This window comes from Podarcis filfolensis, assembly GCF_964270895.1.
Source record: "Podarcis filfolensis genome assembly, chromosome: 8".
Classification (NCBI taxonomy): Eukaryota; Metazoa; Chordata; class Lepidosauria; order Squamata; family Lacertidae; genus Podarcis; species Podarcis filfolensis.
Window position 1 is genome coordinate 16,893,317 of NC_139611.1, and position 17,481 is coordinate 16,910,797.

General features: G+C 48.2%; 1 protein-coding gene across 1 annotated transcript; it reads left to right on the forward strand.

Moving 5' to 3' along the window:
• Nucleotides 1-1,156: 1,156 nt before the first annotated feature.
• GPR157 (G protein-coupled receptor 157) lies at nucleotides 1,157-17,146 on the forward strand. The gene is made up of 5 exons (XM_083628920.1): nucleotides 1,157-2,169; nucleotides 8,336-8,549; nucleotides 11,314-11,508; nucleotides 14,769-15,058; nucleotides 16,233-17,146. The coding sequence occupies exons 1-4, from the start codon at nucleotides 1,793-1,795 to the stop codon at nucleotides 14,994-14,996; spliced, it is 1,014 nt and encodes a 337-aa protein (XP_083485046.1). The 5' UTR covers nucleotides 1,157-1,792; the 3' UTR covers nucleotides 14,997-15,058; nucleotides 16,233-17,146.
• The last annotated feature ends 335 nt before the right edge of the window (nucleotides 17,147-17,481 follow it).

The following is a 17,481-nucleotide window of genomic DNA, read 5'->3' on the forward strand; positions in this document are numbered from 1 at the left end:
TGGCCTGAGGGGAGGACAGAGAGTAGTGTGTAAATGTGAGTGGAGACAGACTATCTTGCAAAGGTAAAATTAGCATTCATTGGTATTTTTGCCTCTGGCCAAAAAGTCTGCCCCGCCCCCTTCATCATTGCCTTGTGGCCCCCAGAAGCTCACACAGAATAGAATGCGGCCCTAGGGAGGGAAAGTTTCCCCACAATGGGACTGCAGCATAAAAACTATCCACACATCTCACTCCCCCTTTTGTTTGAAGAAACTAAAACAAATCAATACTGATTAGATTTTAGTACCGGTAATCTGTCACTTATCTCTAAATGAGGGGTGGGGAACAACCAGCCTGCAGTCCGGATGCATCTTGCCGATAAGATCTTACCTCCTCCACACCTTGCTCCTCCCGATGAAAAGAATTCATCTGCTAAAAGGCTACATTCAATCCTAATTGTGACACAGAGGTGGCAGTTTTTCAGGGGAGGGAGTCGCAGCTGGGGAGGGAAGAGTTAACCCTGCAATGTCCAGGGAAATTATTAGGATTCCACTGTAAGTATCTGTCCTGGTTGGGATCTCAATTATCCCAGGAACTCACTAAATTGCCTTAAATAGACTACTCTCTGTCTGCTCCCCGCCACTCCAAACTACAATCTGGAGAGAAATTAAATGCACAAAAAAGCCCTGCTGGCACAGGGCAATGGCCCATCTTGTCCAGAATTCTTTTCTCACACTGGAGAATCAAATGCCTGTAAGAAGCAGGCAGGCAGGAATCTTAGCACAACACTAACGCTGGCCTTCCTTACAGGTTTGTTGTAAGGTTCAGCATAATATAACGACGATCGCTCTGGCACATGTTTGCATCCTGAGAGCTTGATCTGGGACAATGCTGACATCTAGAGGTCGAAGTGAAGAATGCATGCTCTGAAATACAGCCGAGACAATGCGCGAGTCAGTACCACTGATTTCCACTGAGGCTTACTCCCGCGGAAGCAGGTATAATAGGATTGCAGCCTGGGGTAACCCGTAGATAGTATTAAAATAACGAAATAATAAATAGTTAATCCAACGAATAATAAAAAAGACAGTGAAATTAGGTAAATAATGACTGTATTAATACAGACAAATTAAGAAAACATATAACATAGTCCACATGGTAAAGATAGGACGGTGCTGGTGCGGCTGTCTTAGAGGAGGGCGCTCTGTGCATGCTCAGAAACTCAGCTTCTGGGGGGGAAGGGGCTGGGCCACTTCAAGAGGGAGGCATCTGCCGGCACAGCCTCCTCCATCCAGTCCGCTGACTACGGCGGTCCGAAGAAGGCAGGGACGCGAAAGGAGGAGCCAGCCAGCAGCCCCCGGCCTGGGTGGGAGGGGACGCGGCGTCGGGGCCTCCGCCCGGGGCTTGAGGAGCGGCAGGGCGGGACGTAGCCGAGAGCCGGAGCCGGAGCCTGCTCTGCCTCCTGCCTCTGGGCGCCTCAGCCGGAGTCCGCAGCCGGCTCCTCCCTCCGCGCTTTGTTTCCCTTTCCTTTGAACTCCCGGGCTCTCCCCCGCGTTCTTCTCCTTTCACTTTCCCGGGTCTCCCTCGCTCGCTCTCGCTCTCTTTCCGCCATCCCTGCAAAGACACCCCTCCCCTCCTCACTTTCCTTAACTTTCTCCCTTCCTTCCTCGCCTCCCGCTGCGCGCTCTTCCTTTCTCTTAACTCCTTCCCTTTCCTGCCCTGATTTGCCCTGCTGAGATTTCCCTCCCCACACCCACCGCCCCACTCCGACCCCTTCTTGCCTCTGCGGCCAGGCCAGCCTCTCCTTCCGCCATGCCCCACGGCGCTCTGCAGACGGAGCTGTACCCCTTCGAGAGGGTGACGGTGCTGGTCTCGTGCGCCCTCTCCTTCCTGGGGTCTAGCCTCTTGGTGGGCACCCACGCGCTGTGGCCCGAGCTGCGGACGCGGCCCCGGCAGCTCCTGCTCTACCTCTCCTTGGCCGACCTCCTCTCGGCCGCCTCCTACTTCTACGGGGCCCTGAAGGACTTCGGCTCGTCCACGTGGGAATGCGTTGCCCAGGGCGCCGTGTCCACCTTCTCCAACACCAGCTCCTTCTTCTGGACGATGGCCATCGCCTTGTACCTCTACATCAGCATCGTGCAGGGATCGCCGACGGGGACCAGCCTCCTCTGCTTCTTCCACGTGGTGAGGTTCGTGGTCTTCCCCGTCTCTCCATCTTCCCTGTCCTCGGGGACTCCCCTTACGGGCCACTGCAAAAAAAAAACCAAGCAAGGAAAACAAAGTTTTTCCTGGAAGTTTTGAACTGAGGAAACTTTCTGGGGAATTTTCCCAGGAAACTTTCTGGTGCGAATTCAGGAAGCTTGTTTTAGGGGACCTGCCCCCGGGGTGAAGCAAATAAATTTGGGAGCCAAATTGCATGATCTAATCTGGCATAGTTTATCTTCCGTGTATTTAGTAAACTACTCCCCTTGCCTAATAATTGTAATTGCGACTGGCAAACCAGTTCATTGATACGAACAACATTTATACAGCACGGGACTTTCCCACCCCAACACATCGCTGCCCAGTCCTGGTGTCCAAAGGAGAAATATGCAAGCTTCTTTGGGCAGAAACTCGCCTCTTTATGTAGCTCATGGGGTGTCCCTCCACAGTGTGGTGTAGTGGTTAGAGTGACAGACTTGGACTTTGGGGGAATCATAGAATTGTAGAGTTGGAAGGGTTCCCTAGGATCATCTCGTCCAACCCCCTTCAGTGCAGGAATTTGCCTGTAAGGGGATCGAGCCTACAAACTTAGCAATGTCAGCACCACGCTCTAACCAGCTGAAACCAGGGTTCAAATCCTTGCTCAGCCATGAAGCTCACTAGGCCAGTCCCTCGCTCTCAGGCTGCTTGGCTTCAGCTGGTAGACCTCAAGGTTCTTGCTAAAATAAGAAAAAAGCAGATTCCACAAGCACAAGCCTGTAGTCTGCTCCCCTCTAGCACTCTCCATCTCCCTTCACATACTGAGATGGACCAATGGTTCATCCAGCTCAGTGTTGCTTACACTGACCGGCAGCAGCTCTCCAGGGTTCCAGGCAGACAGAGATTCTCAGCCTTACCTGGAGATGCTGCGGATTTAACCTGGGACCTTCCGCACGCTGAGCTAGGATCCATCCCTTCCCCCTACTCTCTTATCTTGCCTACTGCTGGAACTTAGATTGTCAGTTCCTTGAAACAGGGTGGGGTGAGAATGCGATCAATAGGTGACCTAACAAGAGAGCTTGGGGGAGGGATCAGCGAAAGAAACAGCAGCTTTAATTCACTTGCTGGGGCTTCCCCTGCCTCCCTCTGTGAGCCGATTTGCCAAGTCGAAGAAAAGCCTTTATTATGCCATGTGAGATGGGCAGTGGTCACATGCCAGCCTCCAAGCTGTGACCACAGTGACCCTTTGATGCTCTGGCCTGCCAGCTGTTCAGCCTGAAGTCATCTAGTTCAGCAAGGGGGTATTTGTTTAATAGGTTACTTATCTTCTTTTTATTCTGCCCCCCCGGTACCTTTTCAATTAATTTAATGCCAACTTTGTTAACCTGGTACCCTCCAGATGTTTTGGATTATGACGGCCCTGATGGGAGCTGCAGTCTTAAACATCTGGAGGGCAGCAGATTGGTGAAGGCTGGTTTCATCCATTTCAGCAGCCTCCTGCTCTCCGTAGGCGACGGGATTCCACAGAGGCACAAAAATACAGCAGACAGAGAGCACTTCCCTGCTCTCTGAGCCCCCAGTGAGCTAGTAAAACATTTTGCGGGCTAGTAATTTTTGTGGGCTTATTTACAAGGCTGCTTTTGTATAGCTCCAGCTTCCCCTTTATTGGGGCGGGGACTTCTCAAGGCAGCTTACGATGCAAAACCTTAAAATGAAATAATAAGCAATTAATCGAATAAACAGTGCTGCACTAAAACTGAGCATAAAACCGCAGCACAGGATATTATCCGAGGAGAGATGCACAAACCATTTCTGTTAGATGAAGAATCACAGAAGCAAGGTGGACTTAGCCTGGTTCCTAGAGCTGCAGTCTCATGCCCATTTACTTGGAGAGAGGATGTAGCTCTGGTGGAGCACCTACTTTGCATGCAGAAGGTTCCAGGTTCAATCCCTGGCATCTCCAAGTAGGAGTCAAAAAGGGGACCTTTTTTCAGCCCAAGGGTTGCGCTCCCTTATGGGTGATCTTCTACGGAGCCCATGCCAGTGGTAGGCGGGGTCAGAGACAAAAGTGGGCGGAGTCACGAGTGAGGCTCCTCCTGTTGCACAATACAGTGGTACCTCGAGTTACATACGCTTCAGGTTACACACTCCACTAACCCAGAAATAGTGCTTCAGGTTAAGAACTTTGCTTCAGGATAAGAACAGAAATCGGGCTCCTGCGGCGCGGCAGCAGCAGGAGGCCCCATTAGCTAAAGTGGCGCTTCAGGTTAAGAACAGTTTCAGGTTAAGAACGGACCTCCGGAACGAATTAAGTACTTAACCTGAGGTACCACTGTGCAGGTTTCTTCGCATATCCCTCTCTCTACTCATCCTAGCAAGCAAGATGGATTTTCATGATTCTTAGGCTGGATGGATCAAAGGTCTGGCTATGGAAGGATTGTGTGCTCAGTTGTTCTCCCAGACCTCAGGAGGAAAACCTGTTCTGCGATGAACTCTGCCCATCCTAGCGCTGACATGCCGTTTGGCATGTTTGCCTCCTCTCTCTCTCCTTGAGAACTTGGCCATCCTGAGAACAGAGCTTGGGTGTGGCTTGAGATTACCTTTGCTTGTCTCCCAGGATGGCTTCTGTTCTCCTAGGTAGGCGAGGCCTGTCGATTGGAGCAAGAAGCTTCTCTTTCCCGTCCAAACCACACGCTTTCACCTGACCTATATCTGGAGGTAGCAGTACACTGGCAGTAGGTTTTTGCAAAGTTCGATAGCATTCTGGGTGGCTCAGATTTTGTCTTTGGGACTGCAGTGCAAAATAGCAGGCTCCACACTCAATTTTGCCCTCTGCACATGCTTTTTGTGCTCTATGGTCGAGATCCATCGGTAGGAACCTATAACAAGCTTAACAGGTGGTTACACTGGCTTTTGGCCCAGCCAGACGCCATACATACCAATCATTTTAAGCACGTTTCCCCACCCAAAGAATTCTGGGAATGTGATAGCCTGTGTGGATTGGTGGTTAGAGTGTCAGATTATAACCCGGGAGATGAGGGTTCGAATCCCTACTCTGCCATGAATTAAACTCAGGAATCTGTCATGAGAACCAGCACAATGAGAGCTGGCATGGTGTAGTGGTTAGTGTCAGTCAAGTACCTGGGAGACATGGGTTCGAATCCCCACGGGCATGAAGCTCACTGGGTGATCTTGGGCCAGTCACTGCCTCTCAGCCTTGCCTACCTCGCCGGGTTGTTGTTGGGATTAAAGGAGGGGGTGGAGAACCATGTCCACTACCTTGAGCGCCTTGGAGGAAAAGGTGGGCTATAAGGTCTGGTGTGTCTCTGATGTGCATTGCTCCTGTTGTGGTTGCTGGGTGCTGAGCAGAACAGCAGTCCCAGAACAGTGACTCATGCAGAAACACAACAGGTAGACTCCTTGGAGATGAGGTTTCCTTAATATGGAACATTTGGGGAGGAGGCTAAAGGTGAAACAAGGTTCTTGGCACGACAAGAAAAAAAGGGGGATATGAGCCAATGCAATGTAGTGCTGCTGCCCCACTCTTGAACCTGGGGGGGGTTTGTCTGTTGGAAACTCTCAAAGTGCTTGGGTGCCAGCATTGGAGCGCCTTGCCCATCGATGGTGTTTCTCAAGTGCGTAAGAGGCTTTTTTGTTTTGAAACTCTTTAGGACTGGCAGTGAGATTTGGAATGAAAGACTAGACGTGCTGGTCACCTGCAAAGGGACATCAACAAGCAGTCAGCCTCTTAGCTTGTGACTAGGGCATATTTATAGATCACTGCAGGAAGGGGAGGCCTTTCAGAAAGCCAGCTGATTCTTAGGCAGCCAGGCACAACTTATATTCTTTATTTATTTGCATATTCATGACTCACACTTTCATAACCTATGCCAAAGGTCGCTTATGTGACTGAAATGCTTTTATCTGTGTTTTAATTCGTGGAAGCGACTTTGAATCCCCAGTCTCGGGGGGGGGGGGAGGCAGGATGTAATCAATAAATTTGTTTGTTTCATGGAGTTTATACACTGCTTGCTTATAAAAATAAAAAAATAGAATCATCACCCAGAAAAATTAAGAACAATAGTTTAAGGCTTTTGAAAAGTTAACTCGCATCAGCTTTCTAAACATCTAGGTAGGCTTTTCTAAACAAAAATGTGTTTAGCAGATGTTGAAAACAGTACATTGATGGCGCCTGCCTGATATCAATAATATAATAAAATCAATCAGTATCTGTAAAATGTAAATTTAAAAACAATAGGTCAAAGAGAAATTCATACTGTAAACACCTGTCTAAAAAGTAGAGTTTGTTAAAGTCATCCCAAGAGAAGGCAGGGGTGGTTGCTGCCAAACCTCAAGCAGCAGGGAGTTCCACAGGGCAGGGCCTGCCACATGAAAGACTCGGTTCCTGGCGAAGGCCAACCTAATCTCACAGGTATGTGAGGAACCACCAGAAATGCCCCATCAGAGAATATACCAATGATCAAGGTGGTGTATAACTGATCAGGGGGTCCTTAAGTTACTTTGGAGGCAAGGCATTTAAGGCTTTCTGAATTGACGCAACAGCCTTGATCTCGATAGCAAATTGGGAGTGTTTGAGCATCTTGGGAACATTGAGTGGAAAGTGATAGTATTATCCACCTAGCTTGTTTGTCTGGGAATTGGCCACCTCACAGTCACTTGATTTGGCTTCTGGGTCGCGAGTGGCGCTGTGGGTTAAACCACAGAGCCTAGGACTTGCCAATCAGAAGGTCGGCGGTTTGAATCCCCACAATGGGGTGAGCTCCTGTTGTTTGGTCCCTGCTCCTGCCAACCTAGCAGTTCGAAAGCACATCAAAGTGCAAGTAGATAAATAGGTACCGCTCCGGCGGGAAGGTAAACGGCGTTTCTGTACGCTGCTCTGGTTTGCCAGAAGCGGCTTAGTCATGCTAGCCACATGACCCGGAAGCTGTACGCCGGCTCCCTTGGCCAATAAAGTGAGATGAGTGCTGCAACCCCAGAGTCGGCCATGACTGGACCTAATGGTCAGGGGTCCCTTTACCTTTACCTAGCATGCATTACAGATGCAAACCTGTCTTGCAATCTGTTTAACAGTTTTGATGCCAAACCAAGGCCTGGTGGGAATTGCAGGTTGATGAGGGATTACGAACAAAGGAAGCTGAAATCCCAGAGAGCTGTTGCCAGTCAGTATCAACAATAGTGAGCTAACTTAATGGCTGGGGCAACCCAGTCAGATGGGCAGAATTATTACGGCTATGGTTATTCTAGTATACGGCAGATTCTATGTCTTAAGAAAAAGGCTGCAGCTTAGTGTTAGAGCATCTGCTTTGCATGCAGAAGGTCCCAGGTTCCACCGCCAGCATCGCCAATGAAACCCTGGAGTGTTGCTGCCGGTCAGTGCAGACAATGCTGAGCCAGATGGACCAGTGGTACAACTTAGTATAAGGCAGCTTCCTCCATCTTAAGGGAAGGGCTTTAGCTCAGTGTTAGAGCAGCTGCCTTGCATGCAGAAGGTTCTGGGTTCAGTTCCAGGCAGGGCTGGGAGATACCCCTGTGCTGCTGCTAGTCAGTGTAGACACTACTGAGCTAGATGGAACCTAAACATGCAGCATTAGCCAACAGATTTAGAATAGACCACACACACACACTTTCCCATGCTTTGGGATCAAATGCCTTCTCATCAGTTGGTCAGTCACATCTTGGGTCAACTGGCTGAAGTCCGTCTTGCTGAAGTCAATGTTTGTGTCTCGCTAAGGTTGCAGCATAACGCCTTTGCACAATTGAGCAAACAGGCTTGTCCTCTCATAAACTCTGTTCTAGTTCTGGGATGGGAGGGCAGAATATCCGGATGATAAGGAAAGGGGAGGCAGGAAATCAAGAGGCGATTTCCTTAACCCCTGAGAGTGATTTCTGGAGTTGCAGGCACCAAGGATTGAGATGCCATTGTGTCTGCTTAGAGTAGGGTGCGTGTTGGACAGGGGAGTCTTCCCACTTGGTTTCCTTGCAATGAGGAGAAATTGATTTGAATGTGAACCTTCCTGATTCAGGCTCCGTGGACTGCTGTGCAAACCGACACGTGGCTATCCTTCAAAACCGAGTCACTACCCATGAATTTTTTGACACAGTTCCTGAACTGGAACCAAAACATGCCTAACTATTCCCCCTCTCTGCCTGCAGCTGGGGAGTTCCGCTCGTCATCACCGTGTTGGCCGTGATTCTGAAGAAGATCGGTTACGATGCCTCCGATGTCTCTGTGGGCTGGTGCTGGATCGACATTGAGGCGGAGGACCGGATCCTGTGGATGCTCCTCGCAGGGAAGCTGTGGGAGATCCTGGCCTATGTGACTCTTCCGGTCTTCTACATCCTCATAAAGAAGCACATCAACCGAGCGGTAGGTATTTCTTTTTTTCCAGGTAGGGGAAGACTAATTGTCTAGGGTGAGCATGAATTTCCTCTTGGATTCAGGGATGCAAGTGGCCATTTGGGGCCGAAGAGCTATGCTTTCTTGTCGTCATCATTGCCGCATCCAGCAGGGATGTTGACACAAAATTGGAGGCTGCAGGAGCACCATGTGGGAAGTCAAGGATGGGTCAGGCTTGTAACTGATTGCAGGAGGAGCTTTGCGCATGAGACTAGAACTCCCAGAGGAACATCCCAGACCAACAGGGCCTATAGGCCCAGAACCTGGACCCCTCACATTCTCCTGAAAAACCAGGCCTCCCAACATTCATTTCATTTCATTTATTAGGCTTATAGGGGAGCAGAACTGAAGCACATGACTTCACCTGTAGATGCGTTCTTTTCCACTGCATGGTGCCATCACAGTCCCCAAACCTACGAAAATAATTTTGCAGTTAGAATGCCCATGTTGTTATGCTCATTTTGCAATAAGTGTCTGTCCCCCGTTGGTGGGTGCGTTTTGTTTGTTTGTTTCTGGCTTTTCCTGGTGGTGGAGAGTAATTTTCTTGGAACAGAAATAATTCCAGATTCTTATGCCGTTCCATCCTCCTCTGCAGGGGGCCAGACAGCTGCCCTAGTCGTCTGGCTAAAAACAAGTCACGATTTGTGTGTTGGAACAGGTGTTGGCAGCGGGACGGTCTTGTAACCGGATCTGACCCAGGCTGCCGCATTCCACGCCGGACGTTCCAAGCCAGCGTCTTTCCCTTTGCTTATCTGTATTTGAGCACGAATGACTCCACCTTAGATATCTCTGAGCCACCTCCAAAGCTGCTGGGGGGCGGGTTTCCCCGCTAAGTCCTGCTCGGATCTGACCCAATGATATTAAGGGACCTAAGAGAGCCAGGGGGGTGTAGTGGTTAGAGCGTTTGGCTAGGACCTGGGAGAGCAGGGTTTGAATCTCCATTCGGCCACAAAGCTCACTGGGTGACCCTGGGCCAGTCACTGCCTCTCAGCCTAACCTACCTTGCTGGGTTGTTGGGGAGACAACACAAGGAAGGAAGGAAGGAAGGAAGGAAGGAAGGAAGGAAGGAAGGAAGGAAGGAAGGAAGGTAGGTGACGTTTGGTGGGTCAGTAAGCAGGTCTCTGGCTGGCGCTATACATAGGTGCAAAGAGTGTCCCCCGTTCAGAGTTTTACCTCTGCCACTAACTCCAGTCAATCAATCAATCAATCAATCAATCAATCAATCAATCAATCAATGAGTTATAGCAACCCTTAAGCAGGCCACAGTTTCTCAGCCCACAGTGCCCATCTGCAGTGAAGCCTGATACTGACCAACCTCACAAGGCTGTTGTAACAATTACTGAGATAACGTTCAAAGCAATTCATGTGCCCCATGGGGCAGAGAATATTCCCAGGCTGAGGGCTGCATTCCATTCTGGGCAATCTTCCAGGGGCCGTGTGCCAGGCATGGGCAGGGCTAGTGTCTAGGGTTGCCATATTTTGGCAAAATCACACAAAAAGAAGTTGTTGAGCTATTTTTAAGTGAAATCGCCAAATACGACATTGCCGACATGGGTTGCCATACATCCAGATTTTCCCGGGCATTTTGCCTATTTCCGTGCAGACACTGATTCTGACTGCAGCATTCCGGCTATGTCTGGGAAATTCCGGACACATGGAAAGCCTACTAGTGTCAAAGGTGGGTGTAGCAATGAAAGCGGATGTTACCTTTTGCTACTTTCTACGTGCTCTTCTTGCACTCCCCTCTCTCTGTCCAAGCGAACAAGAGGCGCGATCAGAGTTCAATAGCACATCCCTGAATCGAGGTTGGTGAGGTGTGTGGCAAGGGCCTGGCAGGGAGACTCGGGGGGCTGCAGTCAGCCTCTGGACTTTGAGGTTCCCAACCCTTGTTGTTGTTTAGTCATTTAGTCGTGTCGGACTCTTCTTGACCCATGGACCAGAGCACACCAGGCACTCCTGTCTTCCACTGCCTCCCACAGTTTGGTCAGACTCATGTTGGTAGCTTCGAGAACACTGTTCAGCCATCTCGTCCTCTGTCGTCCCCTTCTCCTTGTGCCCTCAATCTTTCCCAACATCAGGGTCTTTTCCAGGGAGTCTTCTCTTCTCATGAGGTGGCCAAAGTATTGGAGCCTCAGCTTCAGGATCTGTCCTTCCTGTGAGCACTCAGGGCTGATTTCCTTAAGAATGGATAGGTCTGATCTTCTTGCAGTCCACGGGACTCTCAGGAGTCTCCTCCAGCACCATAATTCAAAAGCATCAATTCTTTGGCGATCAGCCTTCTTTATGGTCCAGCTCTTACTTCCATACATCACTACTGGGAAAACCATAGCTTTAACTATACGGACCTTTGTTGGCAAGGTGATGTCTCTGCTTTTTAAGATGCTGTCTAGGTTTGTCATTACTTTTCGTCCAAGAAGCAGGCGTCTTCTAATTTCGCGGCTGCTGTCACCATCTGCAGTGATCATGGAGCCCAAGAAAGTAAAATCTCTCACTGCCTCCATTTCTTCCCCTTGTATTTGCCAGGAGGTGATGGGACCAGTGGCCGTGATCTTTGGGTTTTTTTTATGTTGAGCTTCAGACCATCTTTTGCACTCTCCTCTTTCACCCTCATTAAAAGGTTCTTTAATTCCTCTTCACTTAATTCCTCCTCCACCCTTGAGACAGATGGTAGATTGATCCTACTGCCACCCACGCTTTCCCCGCGCTCCTAACCGTGCTCTTCCCTTTCCCAAAGCATGCTGCGCTGTCAGAGTACCGCCCTATCCTGTCGAGGACCCCGGCTTTACAACTGAGGACTTCAGTAGCGGATAAGAAGCTGATCCTGATCCCAGTGATATTCATTTTCCTCCGAATCTGGAGCACCATCCGGTTCATCTTGACGCTATGCAGCTCCCCTGCAGTTCAAAACCCACTGCTGGTGGTACTTCACGTGAGTAACTTATTTGATTGTTTGATTATTTGATTGTTGTTAGCCGCCCTGAGCCCTGCTTCGGCTGGGGAGGGCGCGATATAAATAAAATTTATTATTATTATTATTATTAACTTAGCTATAAGGCGGGTGGGAGGTCCTGGAATCTGGTCACTTCATCCTAGAGGTTCCCAAAAGGTCTATGAGGCAGACTTTCACTTACTTATTTTTATTGTGACATTAAAACTTTTCTTCCAAGGACCTCAAGGCAATGTTTGTGGTTCTTCCCCTGCAGTGCCTAATTTTATCCTCACAACAACCCTGTGAGGTGGGTCAGGCTGAGAGGTTATTTAGTAGCCAAAGGGCTCCTGTTCAGCTTCAGGGCTGAGTGAGAATCATCATCATATTTCTACCCCACCCATTTGGCTGAGTTTCCTCAGCCACTCTGGGCAGCTCCCAACAGAATATAAAAAATGTGATAAAACACCAAACATTAAAAACTTCCCTAAACAGGGCTGCCTTCAGGTGTCTTCTAAAAGTCAGATAGTTGTTTGTTTCCTTGACATCTGATGGGAGAGCGTTCACAGGGTGGGTGCCACCACTGAGAAGGCCCTCTGCCTGGTTCCCTGTAGCTTCATTTCTCGCAGTGAGGGAACTGCCAGAAGGCCCTCAGAGCTGGACCTCAGTGTCCTGGCTGAATGATAGAGGTGGAGACGCTCCTTCAGGTATACTGGGCTGAGGCCGTTTAGGACTTTAAAGGTCAGCACCAACACTTTGATTGTGCTTGGAAACGTACTGGGAGCCAATGTAGGTCTTTCGGGACTGGTGTTATATGGTCTCGGCGGCCACTCCCAGTCACCAGTCTAGCTGCCACATTCTGGATTAGTTGTAAAGATTTGAACCCTGTTCTCTTGGACCTCTGTCTTTTAATCCCCTGCAACACACACCTTTCAGTATTTTGAAAAGCATGGTGTAAATAATAATAATAATAATTATAATAATAATAATAATAATAATCTGATGGGTTGCCCCAGCCACTCTGGGTGGCTTCCAGCATATATAAAAACAGGTTTAAGGTTTTACTAACCTTAAACCTTAAAAAGCTTCCCTATACAGGGCTGCCTTCAGATGTTTCCTAAATGTTATATAATTACTCATCTCCTTAACATCTGATGGATAGATAAAGGCACAGCTTGATATTCATTTGGATCAGCCACTGGTCTCTGCAACTTGAGTTTGCAAAATGCAAACGTGTGTAAACTACTAAGCCAGCGACAGAAAAATTAAAATTAAAATTTAAAAAACGCTAATGCAATTTTAGGCTGCATCAACAGAAGTAGCTGGAAAGTGGTGCCAGCTGCTTTGATAAACCTTGGGCAAAGAAACAGCCGATATATAAAACCATTTGGACCAGTAGTCATTGCTACCATTATCTAATCCCCTTTCTAAGGCATCCAGGGAGAATGCAATGAATAAGAAGATAAAAAGAGCCCGGTGTGATTAGACCAAAGGAGCTCTCCAGCACACTATTTTGGGCTGCGTACACACCATATATTTAAAGCATGTCCCCTTCTCCTTTCCAATAATCCTGAGAATTGTAGTTTACCCCTTATAGGAGGAGATAAAAAGGAAAAGGAGCCTATTGATGCATGCGGTGGTCTTGCAAACTAGTGTACAAATTTGGGGAAGAGGTAATAAAGGAAATTCCTGATATAATAGGTGCACCACTGCCTTTAAGCCCCAAACTGTGCCTTCTATCAATTTTTGATGGGTCAAATGCAGACTTAATATGTAAACTACTTTTTCTATTAATAGCTGCTCATTTGACCAAATCACAGGACTGGGAGGAGTTGTTGGGGTTTGTTTGTTCGTTTGTTTGATGATTTATGTCCATAAAGTAATGTTTATTCTCACTTCTGAGAAACTGACTTACGAAACTTACTTCGGGTGCAGCTAAATCTCCATTGGTTACTTATATGATTAGTCAATCATAGAGATGGCAAGTTCTGATGGAATATGCCTTTATTTGGTGTTCACAATATTTGGTTTGTAGTCTTTCTGTGTCGGTTTGTATCTTGTATGGCATAGCAGAATTGGCCGCATAGAATCATAGAGTTGGAAGGGACCTCAAGGTTCATCTAGCCCAACCCTCCAATGCAGGAACCTCAACACAAGGTCCCCCATCCAATTTGAAACCATATCGGACCCTGCTTAGTTTTGCAATTGTGCTAGCAGTTTTATTGCTGCACCACTGGGAGGCCATAAGCCACATTCTACATTTGTAAGAACTCCAATATTTTAGTGTGGCAGCATCTGCACTTTGGAACTCCCTGCCTTTTGATATCAGGCAGGCTGCCTTCAGCATACTCTTTTTTGGCGCCTGCTAAAAATATTTTCGTTTAGACAGGCCTACGCAGATGCTTAGAAGGTCGCTGTGAGTCTTAATCTGTTTTTAATCTGTTTTAAGCTTCCAAATGCCTTAAATTATTGCTTGGTGATAATTTTATCATTTTATCTTTTTTGTGTGTTTGTGTAAACCAGGGATGTAAAAAGGGACGCGGGTGGCGCTGTGGGTTAAACCACAGAGCCTAGGACTTGCCGATCAGAAGATCGGCGGTTCGAATCCCCGTGACAGGGTGAGCTCCCGTTGCTCAGTCCCAGCTCCTGCCAACCTAGCAGTTCGAAAACACGAAGTGCAAGTAGATAAATAGGTACCACTCTGGCGGGAAGGTAAACGGCGTTTCCGTGCGCTGCTCTGGTTCGCCAGAAGCAGCTTAGTCATGCTGGCCACATGACCTGGAAGCTGTATGCTGGCTCACTCGGCCAATAAAACGAGATGAGTGCCGCAACCCCAGAGTCGGTCACGACTGGACCTAATGGTCAGGGGTCCCTTTAACTTTACCTTTAAACCAGGGGTGGCAAACTTCCAAGAGACTGCGATCTACTCACAGAGTTAAAAACTGGCTTTTTTAGGGAACAGGAAGGCCCGTTCTTTAGGGGTTCAGGTCAAAGTCGTTGAGCTTCTTTTTATGGGCTGCAGGGTTAAAATGTTTAGCTTTTTTTTAGGGGAGCCAAAGTCCTTGGGCTTCTTTGCGGGGAGCCAGTGATTTACTAGTAATCTACCAGTGATCCAGTGATCTACCGCTAGATCACGATCTACCTGTTGGCCGTGCCTGGTGTAAACCATTTTGAGGTTGTATTTTTACAGTCAAGCAGTGTATACAATTTATGAAATGAAGGCTGAGCTTTTCCATGAACCACCTGTCTCTCTCCCTCCCCAGGGCATCGGTAACACATTCCAAGGTGGCGCCAACTGCATTATGTTCGTCCTTTGCACGCGGGTCGTCCGGAACAAGCTGCTCTCCTCCCTGTGCTGCTGGAGATCCAGTAGCCCAGAGCATTCCCTGGCGAGCCCAGATAGCCGCTCCCAGGGCCCTGATTCGGCCACCAAGGACTGGGGGGATGCGCGAGAAGGCGACCGAGCGAGAGCGGAATTCTCCAGCACCTGAGCCTCAAAGGAACGCCCCTGTTTCAATGGAAGACGGGGCCTTGTCCAGTCAGGATTTTATCTGTGAGTGTTTTCAGCTTTTGAGGGTTTCTGGCAAAGATTTGGGGTTACCCCCAACTCGAAGCAGACCCACTGAAATGAATGTACCTCAGTTAGCCGTGCTCATTTGTGACAGTGAGTCTACTCTTGAGTCAAACCTACAACCCTCAGCCAGGTATTTCACAGCCAAAACAAGGAATTGAGGCTGCTTCCACACTGGGAATTTACTGTGGACTAGCTGCACTTCGTTCACTCACATTTTGTGTGGCGTCTGCACAGTGTCGTGAACAAAACGTATCCTGTTTCCCTTGTTCGGCTTCTCCCCCCCCCCCCCCCCAACCTGCAACAGAAACCCGACTAAAAAATGCAGTGGAATTTCCCCTGACGCAGAATGCAGATAGTGCTGCTATTCTGGCCAATTACATTGCTGGAGCCGTTTTTGAGGTTGTGCCCTCTAGCCACTTCCTTCTCTATGGTCTGCCTCTCCTCCCTAGGAATTAATCCCTAGCATCTCCAGGGAGGCTGAGAATGTCCCCTGCCTGAAGACTCTGTAGAAGGTGTCTTCCTTCCTATGCCCCTCAGGGGAGGGAGAAATGGAAGGGATGTTTCTGAGCCATAGCTGTCAACTGTCCCTTATTTGGTGGGAAACTCCATTATCCCAGCGCTGTGTCCCGCTGCTGTCCCTTATTGATGATGTCCCTTAAATTTCCCGGGTTTCAAAGGAAGCAGCTCCTCCCCCCCCTCCCTCCCTGCCGGCCAGGGAGGAGGGAGGCTCCAACTGTGTTGCTTGGCTGCGTTGCTCACCCAATAAGGAGTCTAAGAATGACTGGGGGGTGGAGCTTGCATGCCTTGTGCAGATCAAATGGGCCACGTTGCCTAGGGACTTGCCTTTGCTCAGCGCTTCCTAGCGGAGAGGTGACGGTGGTTTTCCTTGCTGCATCCCCTTTGCCGGGTTGCTGCGCTGTGGGAACCACCGCTTGAGGCTTCGTTTGGCTGCTGGCTGGGCTTTCTGCCTTTGGCTTGGAGGGGCTCAGAAGTTGAACATACCTGTGCCCGGAAAATCCCTTATTTTGGCTGCTGATCCCTTATTTTCGAGGCTGCTGGTCCTTTATTTTCAAATCTGTAAGTTGACAGCTATGTTCTGAGCACAACTAGCTCTCCTCTCACTGACTCACTCTTTGTTTTGCTGTCTGGGCAGGTAACAGAAATGCCTTCAAGTGCCTACAGAGGGAGCTACTTGCCTGAGAAAAAAGTAGCCAAAGTTTTTACGGGTCTGCGGTGAGGGGGCTTTTATGATGAACGTGCCCCTTTCTGGAATCCAGTTCCTTGACTGACTTTTCACTTCTCTCTCTCTCTCTCTCTCTCTCTCTCTCTCTCTCTCTCTCTCTCTTTTTATCGTGAGGCTGTTGCAAAGATACTTCCCAGCTTTCACTTTTAATTCTCCTCCTCTAAGGCTTGTTTTAGTGCTGTAGTTTTCTTTTAAGAGACTTGGGGAATTCTCAAAGCTTTAGCAAGGGCTTCTTTTCAGGATCAGGCAGGGAGGAAGGCGAGGGAGAAAACCCTGTAAGGGATTTGACTGTTGCAGATTCACTCCACAGAGAGGAAGTGCTCCAGATTTTAGGTTTTGCATGGTTGGTTGACTTATAGCGGCTGGTGCGTTCCAAGCAACCTCCAGGTGTTTTCGACTGACTACGACTCTCATCAGCCCAAACCAGCATGCCAGAACATTGGGTCTCCACGCAGAGAGGTGGGTTTTTCTTTCAAAGTGCGCTCACTTCAGAAATTTCTACAGGACGAAAGAAGAGAGGAAGAGTCTGCGATTCGCTGTGGAGCTTTCCTGTGAAAATAGATATAACCCGCAAGACTCCCCGGACTTGTAACTTTCCAGAGGACTGTGGACTGAACACTGTTTAAAAAGACCGTGTTTCCTGTTGGAATTGTCATAATTATGCACTGGAGTTTTGTGTGTGGTTTTTAAATTTTTTTTTTTTTAATAAAACAAGTAGACAGAGACTAACTTTGAGCTGCTACCTTACGTTTTCTGGTTTTTCTTTCTTTCTTTTTTAAAGAAATGAATAAATAAAGTAGCTACCGTTTTGCTGAACAACCTTTGTAAGAACTACAAATCCTTCATTTATTCATTTATCGTTGTTGTTTTAATTTCGATTCATGCGTCGCTTCCCACGAGGCATCCCGGAGCGATTTGCGATAGGAGAACATATTTAAAAACATTTATATAGATAGTTTTAAAAATTATAATATTTTTTAAAAAAACAACAAGTTTAAAGCAACAAAAGCCCATATATAAAATCAAATTTCAAATCCAAGACAGGATCTTTATCCACTGGGATAAAGATTTAGAAGGCTCTTTGAAAGAGGGAATATTTAGCAGGAACATATTTAGCTAGAGCTGGCATGAGTCTGAATGCTGGGAATCGCTCTTGCAA

Excerpts from the sequence above, each read along its gene's own strand:
- GPR157 (XM_083628920.1), top strand. The coding sequence starts at position 1,793 with ATGCCCCACGGCGCTCTGCAGACGGAGCTGTACCCCTTCGAGAGGGTG. Across the intron at positions 2,170-8,335 it reads TGCTTCTTCCACGTGGTGAG|CTGGGGAGTTCCGCTCGTCA; the intron begins GTTCGTGGTCTT and ends CTCTGCCTGCAG. Across the intron at positions 8,550-11,313 it reads AGAAGCACATCAACCGAGCG|CATGCTGCGCTGTCAGAGTA; the intron begins GTAGGTATTTCT and ends CCTTTCCCAAAG.